The sequence below is a fragment of the Bubalus bubalis genome, chromosome 5 (assembly GCF_019923935.1).
Source record: "Bubalus bubalis isolate 160015118507 breed Murrah chromosome 5, NDDB_SH_1, whole genome shotgun sequence".
NCBI lineage: Eukaryota > Metazoa > Chordata > Mammalia > Artiodactyla > Bovidae > Bubalus > Bubalus bubalis.
Genome location: NC_059161.1, coordinates 20,211,030 through 20,228,553, shown reverse-complemented (window position 1 = coordinate 20,228,553; position 17,524 = coordinate 20,211,030). Strand labels below are relative to the sequence as shown.

At 43.0% G+C, this 17,524-nt stretch overlaps 1 protein-coding gene across 4 annotated transcripts in view; it reads left to right on the top strand.

Annotated features, from left to right (window-relative positions):
* The window catches only part of AXDND1 (axonemal dynein light chain domain containing 1), an 83,606-nt gene extending 71,638 nt beyond the window's left edge, over positions 1-11,968 (top strand). For 3 of the 4 annotated variants that reach the window (XM_006048574.3, XM_025285554.2, XM_044942791.1), the window contains exons 23-26: positions 2,153-2,257; positions 7,895-7,977; positions 8,824-9,065; positions 11,570-11,968. In XM_006048574.3, the coding sequence (XP_006048636.3) occupies positions 2,153-2,257; positions 7,895-7,977; positions 8,824-9,065; positions 11,570-11,634 (495 nt within the window). In that variant the 3' untranslated portion in view covers positions 11,635-11,968. Of the gene's footprint in view, positions 1-2,152; positions 2,258-7,894; positions 7,978-8,642; positions 9,066-11,569 lie in introns of those variants that run through there. The other variant, XM_025285555.2, reaches the window with a different exon arrangement.
* Positions 11,969-17,524: the final 5,556 nt, after the last annotated feature.

Genomic DNA, 17,524 nt, shown 5'->3' with positions numbered 1-17,524 from the left:
CCATAGCCTTGACTAGACGGACCTTTGTTGGCAAAGTAATATCTCTGCTTTTGAACATGCTATCTAGGTTGGTCATAACTTTCCTTCCAAGGAGTAAGCATCTTTTAATTTCATGGCTGCAGTCACCATCTGCAGTGATTTTGGAGCCCAGAAAAATAAAGTCTGACACTGTTTCCACTGTTTCCCCATCTATTTCCCATGAAGTGATGGAACCAGATGCCATGACCTTCATTTTCTGAATGTTGAGCTTTAGGCCAACTTTTCACTCTCCACTTTCACTTTATCAAGAGGCTTTTTAGTTCCTCTTCACTTTCTGCCATAAGGGTGGTGTCATCTGCATATCTGAGGTTATTGATATTTCTCCTGGCAATCTTGATTCCAGCTTGTGCTTCTTCCAGCCCAGCATTTCTCATGATTTACTCTGCCTAGAAGTTAAATAAGCAGGGTGACAATATACAGCCTTGACGTACTCCTTTTCCTATCTGGAACCAGTCTGTTGTTCCATGTCCAGTTCTAACTGTTGCTTCCTGACCTGCATACAGATTTCTCAAGAGGCAGGTCAGGTGGTCTGGTATTCCCATCTCTTTCAGAATTTTCCACAGTTTATTGTGATCCACACAGTCAAAGGCTTTGGCATAGTCAATAAAGCAGAAATAGATGTTTTTCTGGAACTCTCTTGCTTTTTCCATGATCCAGCGGATGTTGGCAATTTGATCTCTGGTTCCTCTGCCTTTTCTAAAACCAGCTTGAACATCAGGAAGTTCACGGTTCACGTGTTGCTGAAGCCTCATTTAGATTTACCCATACTTGCACGCACACTTATGTCTTTATTTTCCAAGGATAGGGTGCCCCTCTTCCTTTCTAAATTCAGCCCTTTCCTAACTGGCCTCATTCACCTATACGACTGATAACTACACAATCTACCTCTAACTCTGATGCTGTTTCTTTATCCTTTCATTGCCATATTTTTCAAATAGTTGTTTAAACTCCTTGTCTCCACTCTTCAGCTCCCACTCTGAGCTGCCTTTTCTCACTCCCCTCAGGCCATCCACACTTCTCTTTTCCTTATCCTGTCTCCACCCCTGCCATGGCATTAATAATAAAAATAACCCTTATTGGGGCATTTGTAATAATAATAATAATAATGAAAATACAATGATAACTACCAATAATTGAATGCCTACCATGGCCTATATGCTTTGCACGTTATCTCTTATACAATACAACCTCAAGGTAAATATTATTGTTCCCATTTTACAGATAAGAAAACTGAAGCTCAAAAAGGAACTGACATACTGAAAACCATAAGCTATTAAGTGGCAGAACCAACATTCAAACCTAGTTTAGTCTCCCATAAGAGCCCTTGTAAGTCCTGGGTGGACTACTATTTTCTTTGGCTTTCAGAACTCATGATCACTCTCCATTTTGTCTTAATTTACTTCCCTGGAGTGTTTCTTTGCTGTGAATAGTTTAAATATTGGCATGACCCCAGACCATGACATACATCCTTTACTCATTTTTATGTTCTGTACAAAAGAATAAAAATGTTGTATAACACCCATGCCTCTTTTGATCAGCATTTTCTGCTTTTCTTCTGGTATAGTACTTGGCATATAAAAGGCAAAATATATGGAATACATTATTTTTTGGCCACTAAATCTGTCATACCTATTAAATCTCCTCCTTCTCTTCTTCTGACGCCTGAGTTCAGGCCCTTTCCTCCCTATTTTACAAACTCCTATTCAGCTTTCAAATGTTGTTTCACTGTAAAAACAAAAACAAAAACAAAACCTAGGGTGTCTAGACAAAATGCAGGGCCCTTTTCTGGGTACACATAGCTCCTGGAACTTACCTTTATGATCACAGTAATCATGTAGACCATAATTATTTTATTGGTTATCTCTCCCACAGTCCTATGAGTTTCTGAGGTCTGAAAGAAATCCTCTTTGTTTCACAGTTACTTCCCTTTGTCCCCACTTCCCTATCCCCGCTAATTTTTCCCACAGTGTTTCCTGTCTAAGTCTTCTTAATGCTTCCTGAATGATGAAAACAAATGGAAAACCAAAGCTTCAGACATGGTACCAGGCAACTTGCCCTGCAGCTGGGTCACACACCAGTTCACTAACAGGTCTGTGGTATTTCTATGCCCTAGAAACCTTCGACATCCACAGAAAAGGAAAAAATCATTCGAGTCATTGGAGAAGATGAAAATATTCATTCCCAACCTCTATATGGAACAGATGCATTGTCTTCTTGGGTATGTATCTGCAACTCAGGAAATTCAAAACTAGAAAATTTAACATTATGTAAAAATTATATGGATCTAACATAACTTTTAGCATTTCTAAGGGAACGCTTAAGTAATATATTTTCCAGATTTATTTTTCTCCCAGCATCATCCTTGGAAAAAATTCTTGTTTGTTCACAAAAACTTTTCATTCTCTTCCTTAAAACTCAATTTAAAATCAGCATTTCATCCCTTTCTTTAACTTAACAATATTATGGTCAATATTTGATCAGTTTAAAAAATGTATTTGTTCAGCAGACTCTATTGATAACTGTGATAAGAACATACCACCAACCACAAGAATTCCTGGGGAACTGGAAACCTTTAGACAGTAGATATGGAAACTCATCAGGAAAACAAAGTTAAAACTCCTTCACAAAAAGTTCTAGGATCATTTACACTTAAGTTAGCTCTAGATTTGTATCTCTCTGTACAAGATGCCATGACTTTAGGAATCTCTAGGTGGGCTTCATCCCACTAACCCCCTGAAAATGGTATGCAACATTCTGTCTGTATAGTCATACTGTGCATTTTCTTGGGGAGCAAGGGGATGTGCTGGAAATCCATAGACATCATCAAATTTCTCAACCTCAAAGTTAAGAACCATTTCATTGCTAGGAGTCTGACCCATCTGAGTAGAAACAGGTGTGGTGAGCTGTGCTGAGGGTACTGGTGGATAGCAGCTAGATCACTAAAGTGGCTGCATGGTCCAGAGTAGAGGCAGATTGCAGGGATGTATGTGAAGGGAGGTTGTAGGAAATAGGCTCCAACTCTGGGAGGAAGAACTGGGTGAAATGATGTGGAGAGTTAGGCAGGAGCAGGCGAAGTTGGAGAAAGAGTGGTGCAGGGGGGTTGGGGGGTTGCAATCATATTCTTCCAAAGTAATGCCTTTTTAACAAGTTTCTAAAATTATATGTTAATATGTCAGTTGATAGGCTTCCTAGGTGGCTCAGTGGTAAAGAATCCGCTTGCCAATGCAGGAGACACAGGTTCGATCCCTAGGTCAGGAAGATCCCCTGGAGGAGGAAATGGCAACCCACTCCAGTATTCTTGCCTGGAAAATCCCATGAACAGAAGAGCCTGGCGGGCTACAGTCCATGGGGTCACAGAGTCTGGCACGACTGAACTGAGCATGCACACATATCAGGTGAGAAGACTGTGAGGCAAAGATGTAGGGGTAAGCGATGCAAATGCAAGGTCATGAGACAGATTTTCTAAAAAAGCAAACAAAGGGTAGCACTATAATGAGAACCCCCCACCAGTCCCACCCAAAACCTTCCTACCCCAGATTTTCTCCCCTGAGGTAAAAGCCCTGCTATGCTATCCTGGCAAGGCATCAGTGTGCGTGCTAAGTCACTTCAGTCATGTCCGACTCTTTGCGACCCCATGGACTGTAGCCTGCCAGGCTCTTCTGTCCAAGGGATTCTCCAGGCAAGAATACTGGAGTGGGTTGCTGTATCCTCCTCCAGGGGATCTTCCCAACCCAGGGATCGAAACCTTGTCTCTGTGTCTCCTGCATTGGCAGTCTGGTTCTTTACCATTAGTGCCACCTGGGAAGCCTGGCAAGGCATCAGGGTCTGGCCTACAGTGTGGCGAGAAGCAGTCAGGAAAATAGAAGCCTGTAGCCTGGGGCAAAATGGAGGGTGCGGTGCTTGTCTTTGATAGCGTGGGGCTTCTGTGCCAGGATGCCACAGTTCCATCGGATACAGTGTGGTGCCGTGTAGCAAGCCCACCTGAGGACGATGTGGTCCAGAAAGTCTATCTCTCGGCTTTGAAAAGTTGCTAATGTTCTACTATAGATCCCTGAAAACCCAACTGGCCAGGTTCTCGTTGACCCTGAGGCCTAAAATGGACTAAAATGCCATCCAGATGTACTTGCAAGTTCCTTGAAGTAAGGGAGAATCACATTCATCCTAGGGCTGGTGACTGGACCACTGCACAGGTAGAAAGGGATCACCAGGTGCTCAAACAGAGGGGCCCTGTGTGCTAGGCAAGTGAAGACAAAGTTGATCTTTGGGGACGTCGGTACCCAGAGAATGAAGATCCTTGACCTGGAGGAGGTCAGAGATTCAGGGTGGGAGGTGGAGCCTGGGGGAAGGGTGCTGTCTTGATGTGGACTGCGCTGTGGACTCGGTGGGGCAGGAGGGGCCTTGGCTCTGTGCTCTTTCCATTCATAAAGACATCGGGGCTCCCTGAGGGCAGTTTAAGATTTTAAAACTTTCACTGTAGAAATTTCTTTTGCTTTGTTTGCTTGTTTTTCCTTTATCCTTTTTTCCCCCCCTGTCTTTCTTTTTTTCTTTTTGACAGACACTTGGCCTCTGGCCCTAAGAACGTAGCAACCATTTAGCAGGGCTACAGATCCAAGGCACTGGTTCTATTGGGCAGTGGCTCTCTCTCTTTATGGTCTGCAAACACAGCTCCCAGGAGGCAGTTTGATTGACACTGGAGAAGTGAAAGAGAAAAGTAAAGAAGGGATAGAGAAGCAAAACCTTGTGGTTTGCAGGTATAAATTGTCATGTCCACCATAACTAGGAGAGGGAGAGGGATGGACTATCAATTATTCAAAACTCTCTTCAGTTAGCTGGAAATTAGGACTTTGTGGGATTCCTGAAGACCGTACTCAAAGCAGGAACCATGCACAAAACTCAGCCTGCTGTACCTGTTTCAGGCACTATCCTGTCTGGCATTTCCTGATTTCACTGGTGAATCAAGTGACCCCAGTAAGCAGCCCTGACTCTGCCTCTGCACGTCCTGCAGTGCCTCCTGATTTAATCATGTCTGAGAACTTGCCTCAGGGCACCCCTTGTGGCCCTCTCTGAATGCGAATCATTTCAAAGTTGTCCCTGGAGGAGAAGCAGCCTGAACTCTGTAACAATTCGCTGATGGGTGGAGGTATGGGAAGACTAAACTCAGCAAACTCTCCCGGAGGCTACCCTCAGTGTTCAGCTGACCCCAGGCACTGCCCCTGCTGCACGAACTGGGTTGCCTAAGGCTCAGCTACCCTAATGAGCAAGATGTTAGGAACAATCTCTCTTAGGCCTGCCTTCAAACCACAGGTTCTGCCTGTTTGTAAAGAGTTGTAAATTTGAGGGAGATGGGAGATTTTTGCTGATTACCTTTAAACTTTGAAAGAAAGAGTAGGGGCCAGACTTTGAGGATCAGCCATATTTCTTTCACTGAGCTAAAGGAAGCACTTAGAAACCTGTGTTTTCCTTCCACAGTACCGTGTATCCCCGGCGTAGGTATTAAGAGCAGTGACCAAATTATCCATTTTTTAATGGCAGCAGGGAAGGGTCCTTGGAATTGGTGGGTCCGGAAAATATGTCCAAAGCTGACAGGGTCACTGTGGCTGGCTAGGCATTCAGTACTGAGCATTGGATTCCAAGGAACTGGGTCTGAAGCCAGATCCTCCCTGAAATAGTCTCAAGCTAAAGATGTTAGTCCAATCTAAAGCCCACTAGTGGGTTTCCCTGGTGACTCAGTGTTAAAGAATCCTCCTGCCAATGCAGAAGACACAAGTTTGATCCCTGGTCAGGGAAGGTCCCACATGCTGCAAAGCAACTAAGCCTGTGCGCCACAACCATTGAGCCTGTGCCCTAGAGCCCGGGAGCCACAACTACGAAGCCATGGCAATGAGAAGCCCGTGCACCATAACTGGAGTGTAGCCCCTGCTCGCCGCAACAAGAGAAAGCCTGCACAGCAACGGAGACCCAGCACGGCCAAAAATTAATTAAGCCCATTAGTAGAGTCAGACCTCAGGAAAACCAAGCCAAAAAGGCCAAAGGCATAATTGGAGTCTGACAGAGAGACTAGCTGAAAGCCGCAGCAGGTTGGCACAAACAAGGATGGTCCAATGCAGTTGCTTCCAAGAGCCCTGTGGCCCATGTCTGTCTCTATTATACAGTGGGCGAAAGAGCATAAAAGCCAGAGGAAGCTTCAAAATATGAAAAAAGGGCTCAAGGCAGAGTCTCTGTGATTTCCTTTGAGGCATCTATATCCAGTGGGCTTCCCAGGTAGCTCATTGGTAAAGAATCCAGTTCACCTGCCAAGCATGAGATGTGAGTTCAATCTCTGGGTCAGGAAGACCCCGGGAGAAGGAAATGGGAATCCACTCCAGTATCCTTGCCTGGGAAATCCCCTGGACAGAGGAGCCTGGTGGGCCATGATCCATGCGGTTGCAGAAGAGCTGGGCATGACCTAGCAGCTAAATAACAACAACAGTCTGTATCCATATATGTGGCTGATGCAGGGAAGTTTGCTCCTTGGCATACATAGAGGAGGCCATAATTCTAGAAACCCAACTGTCCAGCATTTTGGACCATGGGAATTTCCTACTGAAGGATTTGAAAAGGACCACAAAACATTAATCTGTACTTGGTGGTTTCAAAACAGAGGAATGCTTCGCTGGCACATTGTAACTAAATATCTGTCTTTTGAATGAATGAGGAGAGTCAGAAGGCTGAAAGGTACCTTTCACAGAGTACAGTCCTGATCTACTTTGGTTTCCACCTGTAGTTAAAACTGCTTCATGTAGCTGTACAAATCATGTGGAATTCCAGTTCCAGAAGCCTCTTCTGTGAAAGACCTTCCTTTTGGATTCAAAGAATAAATAAAGAGTGGTATGTGCTGTATAAGCGAGGCCATGTGACACATTGCTGGTCCAGCCCAAACAAGGACAGATTTATTTTCCAAAGGGGAGGCAAGACAGAAAGGGGAAAAATATGTGACTGAGACAATAGCAAAAGAATAAAAGAGCTAGAGGAAAAGTGAACTTGTTTGCTAGTTTATTTTTGCTGGTTTGCTTTTAGAAAAAGTGAGCGTAGTGTAGTACCATGTGTGACTGAGGATGGAGAGGCCAAGATGAAGGTTTTGCTTTAACCACTAGATCTTTCTGTGATTATGGCAGGCTGCCTATCCTCTTAGGTCCCCCTTTCCATCTAGAAGGTGGGGTTTACCTTTTACATGTCTCTGTTGGGGAAATGTGGATAAAAGAGATTTTTAAAAGTACACAGGTTTGAAAAAATGTCTCATAATATTCATTTTCACATATAGTTTTTGTCTTCTAAATTTTCTCTTTTGTCTTCCTCTTATTTTGTTTTCTGGAGTATATTTAGAGTCAAAATAAGTAAGAGGTTTTTTTTTTTTTAATATATTTTCTCTACTTTGATATCTATGAAGTTTCCTAAGAAACTGAAAGATCTGATTGGATTATGCAATGTTATGTGCTTAGTGAAGTAAATTATTAATGAGAGAAATATAATTGATTTCCTTGATATTTAAACTTGGTTAGAGAAATATGTTTGCCCTTCTCTTTATTTTTTAAACTTTCTCTTCTTTCCCTGCTTCTTTTTGTTGATATTGTTTTCCCTGCTTCTTCTTTACAACTCTAATATAGTTTATATCCACCTAAGTATGAATAATTGGCAATCTGGTATGGCATTTGGCCACAGTAAATCCCTGTTCTTCTTTCATATTAAGAGTGTGTTTAATCATCTACTATATAAATATGAATAGTAGAAAAATAGCTTGGTCCAGAACATCCTGAAGAAGGAGGCTATTTACTGTTGGGACTTTCAGTTTATTCATAGTACATATGTTTCTTGTCAGAGAGAATCAGCTCATCAAGGCACATTGGCCCCAAAGTATCTTGAAGCAATGGCTATACTTGATCGCACACAGGAGAAGTTAATGTAAGTATGAGACACCACAAAGGTAAGAAGACAGAGATTGTTGTCCAGGAGATCTAGCTGAGAAATGCACACTTCTTGGCTTATTTTTCGTTCTCCTGTTTCCTTTTTCCTTTCAAGCAGGGTACCATCAAATCATCTGGAGGCAATGAATTAAACTGCTCCAGTAGGGACAGCTGTCCTCAGCTACATTGGAGATGGAGGAAGTCCAGTGTGTGTGTGTGTATATAGGGTGGGAGCAGAGTGTGAGGAGTGATCCAGCTCAGTATGTTTTAAAAGATGAGCTAGAGAAATAAATGGAACTAGAAGAAGCTATTGTGTGCAAGAAAGAAGGTTACATAACCCAAATGGTAGGAAGGACAATAGAGTTAAGATGGCTAAGAAACTATGAGAAGAAGAGATATAGACATACATGTTCTAGTTATTAAGCTCACTTCAAACTGGTTTTTGCGACTGTAAGATCTGGTTTTAAAGGTGCTGGAAAATAAGGGACACTATTTTGTTTGCTTGTTGGATTATATCAATATAGAGAAGCCAAGCTTAACCACTGAAAAGGGTTCCTTGGCTATTGGTGGAGAATTCCAAATATCCAAAAGTCAGTTTCATTAAGAAATTATAAATATATTCTTAAATCGCACCATGACTGCAACTCTGACATTACCTTCCAGAGTAGCTCCTAGACCCTCAATTCTTGGCTAAACATTGATGCTGCTGCTTTCCTTATGTGTGATGTTCATATATATTCTTCTCATCCTACTACCTTTTTTGGACAATGAGTTTCTAGATCTGAAAGATGCTTTTTCAGACCTTTCCATTTTATTGTGTTTCTCTGGACTTTGTCAACATCAGAGAAGTCGAAAGCAGAGCCAGACAAGCTGAGGAGAGGTTTGATGATGTGAATGAAAGACTTCATTATACCCTTATAAGAAATAAAGAACTGGAGAAAGAATTAGAGGAAGTATTGATGAAGTATAAAGTGAAGGAGTCTGAAGTAGAAGAAGAAGAAAATGAAGCAGAAAGAGAAGAAGAAAAAGAAGAAGAAGAAGAAGAAATCAGACCACAAGACAGACCCTCAAAATCTCCAAAGAAAGGTGAGCATTGCTTTCTCATTTTTGCTTCATTTGGAGAAGGAAATGGCAACCCACTCCAGTATTCTTGCCTGGAGAATCCCATGGACGGAGGAGCTTGGTGGGCTACAGTCCACGGGTCGCAAAGAGTCGGACACGACTAAGCGACTTCACTTCACTTTATGAGTGAAAACTTGATTGGGTCATAAATATTTTAGAAGAGCTTACTATTTTTCATGGTGATCTACTAGTTCATACTTCTCCTAGAAATCCAGACACACACACACACACACACACACACACACATCCAAATGACTAACAATGGTGACTGCCAAACTAATATGAGATACAATTTTAACTTATAAAACTGGCAAAGCTTTTTAAAAACAAAGAATACAGTGCTGGACAGAGGGCGCAAAGTAGTTAGTTTTACAAATAATACTTGTGGGTGGACAGACAGGTATAACTCTTTGAGAAAGCAGTTTGAGAGTGTGTATGGGTAGGCCTCAAAAATATACATGTATTTTGACTTAATAATTTCACTCTTGAGAATCTAGTCAAAGGAAATAATCACAATTTTTTAAAGCTAGAAAAAAAGACCAGAACAAATATGCCTAAACATTGATATACATTGTCTCTGGTTGCTAAAGGTTTATGGGGAATTTTGTCTTTAGTTTTTAGTACTTAGTGGATTGGCTATGATGAAAATAATCTTTATTCAACAAGAAGAGGAATTTCACTCTTCATTTTCTTATCTCTAATTAATCTATAATCTTCCCTTAAAGAGTTTTTAATATCCCCAATATTGGAGGCTATTTTTTGATTTTTGCTTTCATCTTCAACCTGCAGTCTGTTCCCAGGACAGGTCCTGGTGCCAGGGGTGGTACTGGGCAGATATCTATTATCTCTTTTTCTCTATCACCTCTGTCTCTACCTCTGCCTTCAGCAAAAGCAGTAAGTTGGCCGGTCACTCACAGTCTCTGGCCCAGCTGTGCTGTATCTTGTCAGTACTGGAGTAGGAGGAATCTGAGTCCATTTTCTCTCCTCCTGTTAACTCTGAGCTGGTAAAATGTTAATCATTCCCGGTGTGAAGATCCTTTAGCCTTAGGTCTGAATGTATGTGAGGTAGTTTTCATGAATTAAAAAAAAAAAATTATCTTCTATTGTGGTGTGATTTCATCCTGATAATCTAGAAACTAGACTTTCCCTAGATTGTTGTTGCTAAGTTGGGTCTGACTCTTTGTGACCCCATGGACTGTAGCCCATCAGGTTCCTCCACCCATGGTATAAATTACTATATGCAAATCACAGAAAAGGTCTTCGTGTTAAACTGGAGAGGTCACCTCAACATGGGATGAGTGACTTTCGTTTCGTCCATTTCCATAAAAGTCTTGGGGATTAGTTTAAATACAAAAATAAAACATTTTAATTTAGGTGGAGGATAACTATTCAGTTAGGTCCCAGCCTGCAAACAATAACCTACACAACAAAAATACAACCCCTCTTCTCCCTCCTTTCCACACCCCTCATCAGAGTCACTGCTAGGGACTCAAAAGTAGAGGATGAGAAGCCTTGCAAAGCTTAGGGGATCAGGCTGCTAAGCAAGGCAATCCCCATGCCATGCAAGTGACCTAAACATTTCTCAGAAAAATCCACAAGTTAGACATTCCTTAGAGTTAGCAGGCAGCTCCTTTGAAAAAAAAAAAACCAACACATGCAGATACCTTGGAGCAATCTGACATGCATATGGAACATACTGGGTTATATTTTATGAGTTAGTGCAGGGAGATCTCTTCTTCCTAATCGTTGTTCAGTGAAGGAATGGAAAATCATACAGTGAAGGAAGGAGCCTTGTGAATGCTGAGTAAGGAGAAGATTTGGATGGAGTAGGAAGACATTTATTTTTATGTCATTATTTTTAACAGTTAGCGAATCACTGTGTTCTGAGTTATTGATGAAGAAAGGAATGGAGCTTGGTGTTTACAAAGATGAATGGGGCTTAGCCTCTGATCAAAGTGAGGCCTGTGATGAGGAATGGGGACAAGACGATGTGAACAAGGGGACCGTTGAATGCGGGAGGAAGATAGCTGCAGCCAGTCAGAAGGATTTCAAACAATTGAGAAGCTTCATTTCATGGTGCAGTCAGACAGCAGGCTTGTGTAGGATCTGTGCATGACAGACTGGAGGGAACAGGGACCAAGAGACACACAGGAGTACAGCCATGGATATGGGAGGGTTCTGGATACCTAGCTCTATTTGAAAATTTTTGCCTACTAAGTTTGGGGTATGTACTGGAAGGAAGGAAAGAAGGAAGAAATATTCTTCTTTCTCTTCTATCCTCATTACCTATAAACTTTGAGAACATACATTCTCAATCCCAGTAACCAATGTGGAGTCGAATCTTGGGCACATGGTTTGTAGCTTGGGGCTTACTCATGCAGACAGAATTTTAAAAATGCTTTGTAAAATCGAAAGTCCTTAATAAATATAAGGTATTATTACTACAATAATTGTTTTGGTCTTTTCAGAGGTACAGCGCAAGGAGGGTTCTAAATCCAAACTCCGGACTAAATCCAAGACGAAACCCAAATAGCAACCACAGGCTGCTGGGCTACACCACACCACGCCCATCCCGGATATCTCCGCACTTTTGAACTGACAATGTGGCTCAACTGACGGGACTCCCTTTGCAGCAGACAACTCAGGAACATCTCGTTAAAAGTCACAGTGATGGCTCTAGGCAATCAATCAATTAGCTTATTTCCAAAATTAAAAATGGTTTGTGTAAAGGTTTTCTAGCCTCTTCAGTTGATTTCCCAGCAGAAGTCTATGAAAAGTATCAGATTCTGTCAAGAAAATTATGCTTTCTGAGGACTTTGAACTCTGCAGAGGAGAATGGCAAATAAAAAGCATTATTTTTTTCAATTTAAAAGAGGGGATCCTGATAACACTGTTAGGTTTCTGCAGCATTTTCAGATTTCTTATTTCAGAAAGTAAGAAAGAATCCTTTTAAAATAATTTAAAATTTTTTTCCTTCTTTTTAAATATTTTTTTTTCTTCTCTTCTTTTTAAATAATTTTATTTATTTATTTTTGGTTGTGCTGGGTCTTCGTTGCTGTGTGGGCTGTTCTCTACTTGAGGTGAGTGGGGGCTACTCTTTAGTTGCACGGGTTTCTCATTGTTGTGGCGTCTCTTGTGAAGCAAGGGCTGTAGGGTGCGGGGGCTTCAGTAGTGGCAGCGTATGGGCTCAGTGGTTGCGGTTCCCGGACTCCTGAGCACAGGCTCAACAGTTGTGGTACACAGGCTTAGTTGCTCCTCAGCATGTGGGATCTTCCCAGACTAGGGATCAAATCTGTATCTCCTGCATTGGCAGGGGAATTTTTCACTGAGCCAGGAGGGAAGACCCTTACTCCAGGCATTCTTAAGATTTATCTAGTCTTCACAATAACCCTGCAAAGTAGGTAGAGGGAGAGATTGTTTACCCCCCATTTCTCAGAAGATGAAATTGAGGCCCCAAATGGGCAAAAACTCCCCAAGACCTCAGAGATAATTGCTAAGACCCCAGCTTGCTGGCTCTGTGTCGGGATTGTCTGACAATGGTGATGGGCCACCAGGCCACTGCTCAGATGACTTCCTTCACAGGGGCCAATGTTATTGAAGATTCACCCAGAATCTCCATTTTTCACTTTTATTGCCTCATTTGTCTGCTCTGTTCATGACCCTGGGTACATCTTGGCATTAGAGATGGACCAGGCTTCAAAAGCATGTTGCAAATGACAAATGGGCATCTGGCCGGTCACGCGGCAAGGAGTCCCTCATACCTCACTTCTCCGGGCTCTCTTGCATTTGTTTTATCTCCCCCTGGCTCCAGACACCTATGAGATTTCTTGACCTGCTTTGGTTCCACATATTTGCTGTTCCTTTGGATTTATCTCCTGGGATTGTAGGATTTTGTCTGTTCCTTAAGCCTCAGAAACCCTCTGACTACAGAGTCCTCAGCGCTGTTTAAGCCCAACCCCTGGTCAGGCCTGCCTTGACCCACACATACCAAAGTGTTTGTGGGGCGGGTTTCAAAATTGCTTGGGGTCAATCTAGGCCTACTGGATGACTCCTTAATTCTGGGGAAAGAAAACATGAAATTCTTCAGACAATTGACTAGGCACATGGCCCACCTGAAAGCCACAGATCAAGCTACTGGCTCACACTTCCAGGTACCACTTGGTCGGGCAGAGCAAGCCCCACCTTTTCACTTTCCTAGAGAGATTCTTGAATGATTCTAGCAAATTGAGGTTTTTTGGTGAAATTTTAGAACACTTGAAAAAAATTAATTCCCTGCTTTGTAGGAATGAGCGGTCGTTTTCATAGAAATCAGCAGCCCCCGTGCCTGAACACAAGGGTCTGGCCCCTCAGAATATGTCAGCTCCGTTAGGTGGAAGGCTTTCTTAAAGGTCAGAGTGAGGCCGGATGCCACTACAATTAGAACGAGATGTTGGGTACCCAGTTGGGGTGGCTTGGTTGTGAGTCACAAAAACCCATTCTTGCAACCCCCAAATGAAAAAATAACTTATTGAAAGCATGTTGGGGAGCTCAAATTGAAGGATTGAAGGAGAGTCTTAAAGAACCGGGCTAAGAATAAGATAGGATCAGGCAGTTTAGATCAGAAGCAAAATTTGCTTTACCGTCTCACCCATTTGCTACCACCAATTGAACTCCAGTCATTTCTTCCATCCTTATATTATTCTTAAAGTCCCACGAGGGAGAAAGGCCGCCTTGTAGTCACAAACCACCCATGGTTGTACCAGGGATGGTGAGAAGACGTCAGGGATCTCTCTAGCTTCTTAAAAGGGAAGGAAGGACCCCTGGCTCTTCTGTTTCGTTGAGACAGAACACAGTACAGGGAAAGGAAATACCCAGATAAAATCAGGCTGGTGGTAGGAAGGTGTAATGAACATTTGGTGGTTTTAAAAAAAAAGTATTCTACTGAGAAGGCCTCTGCACTACAGCTTTCTCAAAGTGGTCTTGGGCATCTTCACTTTCCCAAGTAGCTGACTTGTGAGAAATTTTAGGTAGTCCTTGAGACACTGCCGTACCTTCTCAAAGTGACCCTGAGGTGGTCCCCTGAGCAGAGTGGAGGGAGGAGCTCTTATTATGTTTCTCTGGCAGTGAGGCTCCTGTGCTTGTGACAAAGGAGACCAGCCACTCTGCGCTCAGCTGTTCAGACGAAGCTGTGCTGACCGGATGGGCCTCATCACACTCCTCAGTGTCCCAGTCTCAGTGGTGACATGTTCCACATTCCTAGGGAGCTGAGGTGGTAGTGTCTTAGGGACCTCAGGAAGTTTGGTGAGCAAGTCCCCAGTCTACCAGGCCTGGCTCCTCACCACACACCCAGACCTACCCCACACACGTGGGTACCGTACAACTCTCTCCCAAGAGTTCTGGTTCTACACTAAGGTTCTACCCACTTGACTGTGGTCAAGCCACTTGGTACTTTCTGGCACACATTGGCTAGTCTTTCCTCTTGTGTTTGGCCTTTCCCAGCCGGAGGTCAATGACTCGGATGTTGCCTGGGTAACCTACATTTTGCATTACACTTTCAAAGACTGCCAAGAATTCTGCTTGAGGGCCCCAAATCTAGAGCACCTTGTGCCCACTTCTGGAATTCCAAATAAGCCTGCCACCTATGAGCAAGCATTCTCCCACAGGAAGCAGAGGAGCTGCTCTGAAATTAGGAGCATAACTGTTTTAGTCTTGTGGCCTAGGGCCTGCTTACTTCCAAAACCAAGGGTGCTTGCTCTCTGAGCCTGAGGCTGTGTCTGGAGTTCATCAAAACTTCTACTCTGGATAACAGACAGTTCATTCCAGCCAAGTCTGCCTATTTCATTCAAGACAGTCTCCTATTCAGGACTGTTGAGCAAGCCCACTAATCCCCCGGCCTCAAAAATGAGCTCTGCCATGCACAGGTTTTCAAGACGCAGGACTTAGTAGATGGTGCAACTTGTCTAAGATGGGGCATCTAAGAGCAAGACCAGTGAAGGCAGCCTTCCAGAGGTTCCTAAACAATCCAGTACACAGCGGTGCCATTGGCCTGGGCAGTGTTCCTGCGGCTCTGGAATGGCTAATGAAAGGGCTCCTGCACATCTTTTTGGTTTGCAGTGGCTTTTGTATGGAGAGCATCCTCCTGTACTTGCAGGGGTTGGGTCCTATGAGCCCCTGATCCTAGGCTACCTCTAGGCCATCTGTGAGAAAACTTCTGAAAGTATAAAGGTAAGAGTAACAGTTCCCATCATCTGTTTCACCAAGGCAAAGTGCTTTTGGGCAGACGGTATATTTCCATCTCAGATGTCCAGCAGATCCTAGAGTTTATAAGATACAGCTATTAACCCATCTCCCATTTTCTGCTCTGGTCACCCAAATAATCAAACCAAGGTAAGAAAGAGGTGCATGTGTGATTTATGGCTGGAACTATTGCTGATCAAGAGGAGAACCTCCTCTCTTCTGTCTAGCTTTTATGTTACTTTCATAAAGAAGAGCTCTATACCTTTGAAACAAATGCTTGAAATATTGCAGGGTGGGAGGATTCTAATACAGGAGACCTCATGCGCAGATTCTTAAGCTGGTTCTATCCAAGAACAACCTCTGTGGGGACATGAGTTCCTGGCCACTGGGGGATAACTTTGAAGCATAGGGACAACCTGTATTAGGGGCCAGGCTCCTATTTGGATGGACCCAATTACTGTCATTGAGATCTACTGGGCTAAAATCAGAAAAATAATAATAGTCATGATTTATTTATAAGCGCTGGGCTAAGCATTGCATACAAATTACTTTGTTTAGTCACAACAACTTTGTGAGGTGGTTTCTACTGTTATCCCCATTCATGTCAGAATAAGTTGTATGTCCAAGGTTAAACATCTAGTAAGTTATAGAGTTGGGATCAAATCTGGTGTATCTGACAGCAGAGTCCAAGCTGTTAGTTAACAGTGCTACTTTCCCTCCAAGCTCAGAAAAAAACTAGAAGTGCTGTTGATGAACCCTCTTCAAAAGGATTTGACTTCTACATTCTCTAATACTGTTCAGCTCAAATACTGAGTAAATGCACTGACACACAAATCAAAATTCTAGAGGACATCAGAACCTTCACAGGTCCTGATAGACTCTGCCAAAGAGCATTGCAGCAACCAGGAGCAATCTAATGAGGAGGAACATATTTACTCTATCATCCAGAAATGGTCCCCAAGGATGTGGAATGCAGAAACATTGGCGGAATGACCTACCATGCTCCCAGATACAGGGGAGTCCAAACTGCAGAGTTCTAGTCTTGCCCTGATAATGGTGATGTGGGGCTTGCCTTTGAAGTTCCAAGGAAGTCCTGCTAACCCCCTTAGGATGACCTGTGTTTTGGATATTGACTTGTATAAACTGTTATCTCCATCTTGTACTTCCCAGACTCCAGAACTGTAAGAAATAAACTCCTGTGGTTTATAAGCCACCATCTATGGTATTCTGTTGTAACAGCCTGAACTAAGACACTGCTACTCTGTTAATATTAAAGTAAATTTCCAGAGAAAAACTGTTCCCTAGTATGTATCCTAGTTTTGGATTCTACTGTCCAGCTTGTCCTCTACTATCATTTCAAGATCAGTAACAGTTGGAACGTAGCACCTGGGCCTCAAGAGAAAACTTCTCCTGCTGAGACCTTGTGGGCAGCACTATCAGCTCACTAAGAAGTCCCTGAAGAATCTGCCTTTGATTACTCATTATGCCCTTTCACCAAGAACAGTTTCATAGCAGCTTATCCCCATTATTCCTTCCCATCAAACCCTCCTACCCTAACTAAAAGTTGGTTAATACATAAAGATGCCATAGATCATTCAAGACGACCTGGAAGGTACTCTCTGCAAGGCAGTGAACAATTTAAATGTTGACTCGAGACAGACATCAGAGGAGACCAACCAATGGGTGATACCGTAGGCATCCCCCAGATATATAGACAAATCTGCCATTGACAAAAAGAACCATGCTCTAAGGAATTATTAAGAGTCCTAAAAGTCATCATTGCATTATTACCCTGGCATTCACTTATTGTTCTATTCCTGCCTCTGGTTATGCCTGAACCAGCATGATCTCCCATCCAAGTACTAACTAGGCCCAACCCTGCTTAGCCTCCAAGATCAGATGAGATCGGGTGCGTTCAGGGTGGTATGGCCATAGACAAGAACCAGCATGATCTTACCACCTCCATCATTGCTCATGCCAACATTTGCCACCCTGAAATTAGGAACCATCTGTACGGGGCAAAAAGTGACCAACTATCCTTGATGCCACCTTAACTCCAGTAACCAGTACACTTGGATGGGTATGGGCATTGGTCATGAGAAATACTTCCCGCTTCAAGGAGGCTCTAATTGCCACTGGTCCTTTAAATGGGAGGTGGACCATCTATGACCGTGCCCTAGCTGGTCCACAAAAGCACACTACAAGTC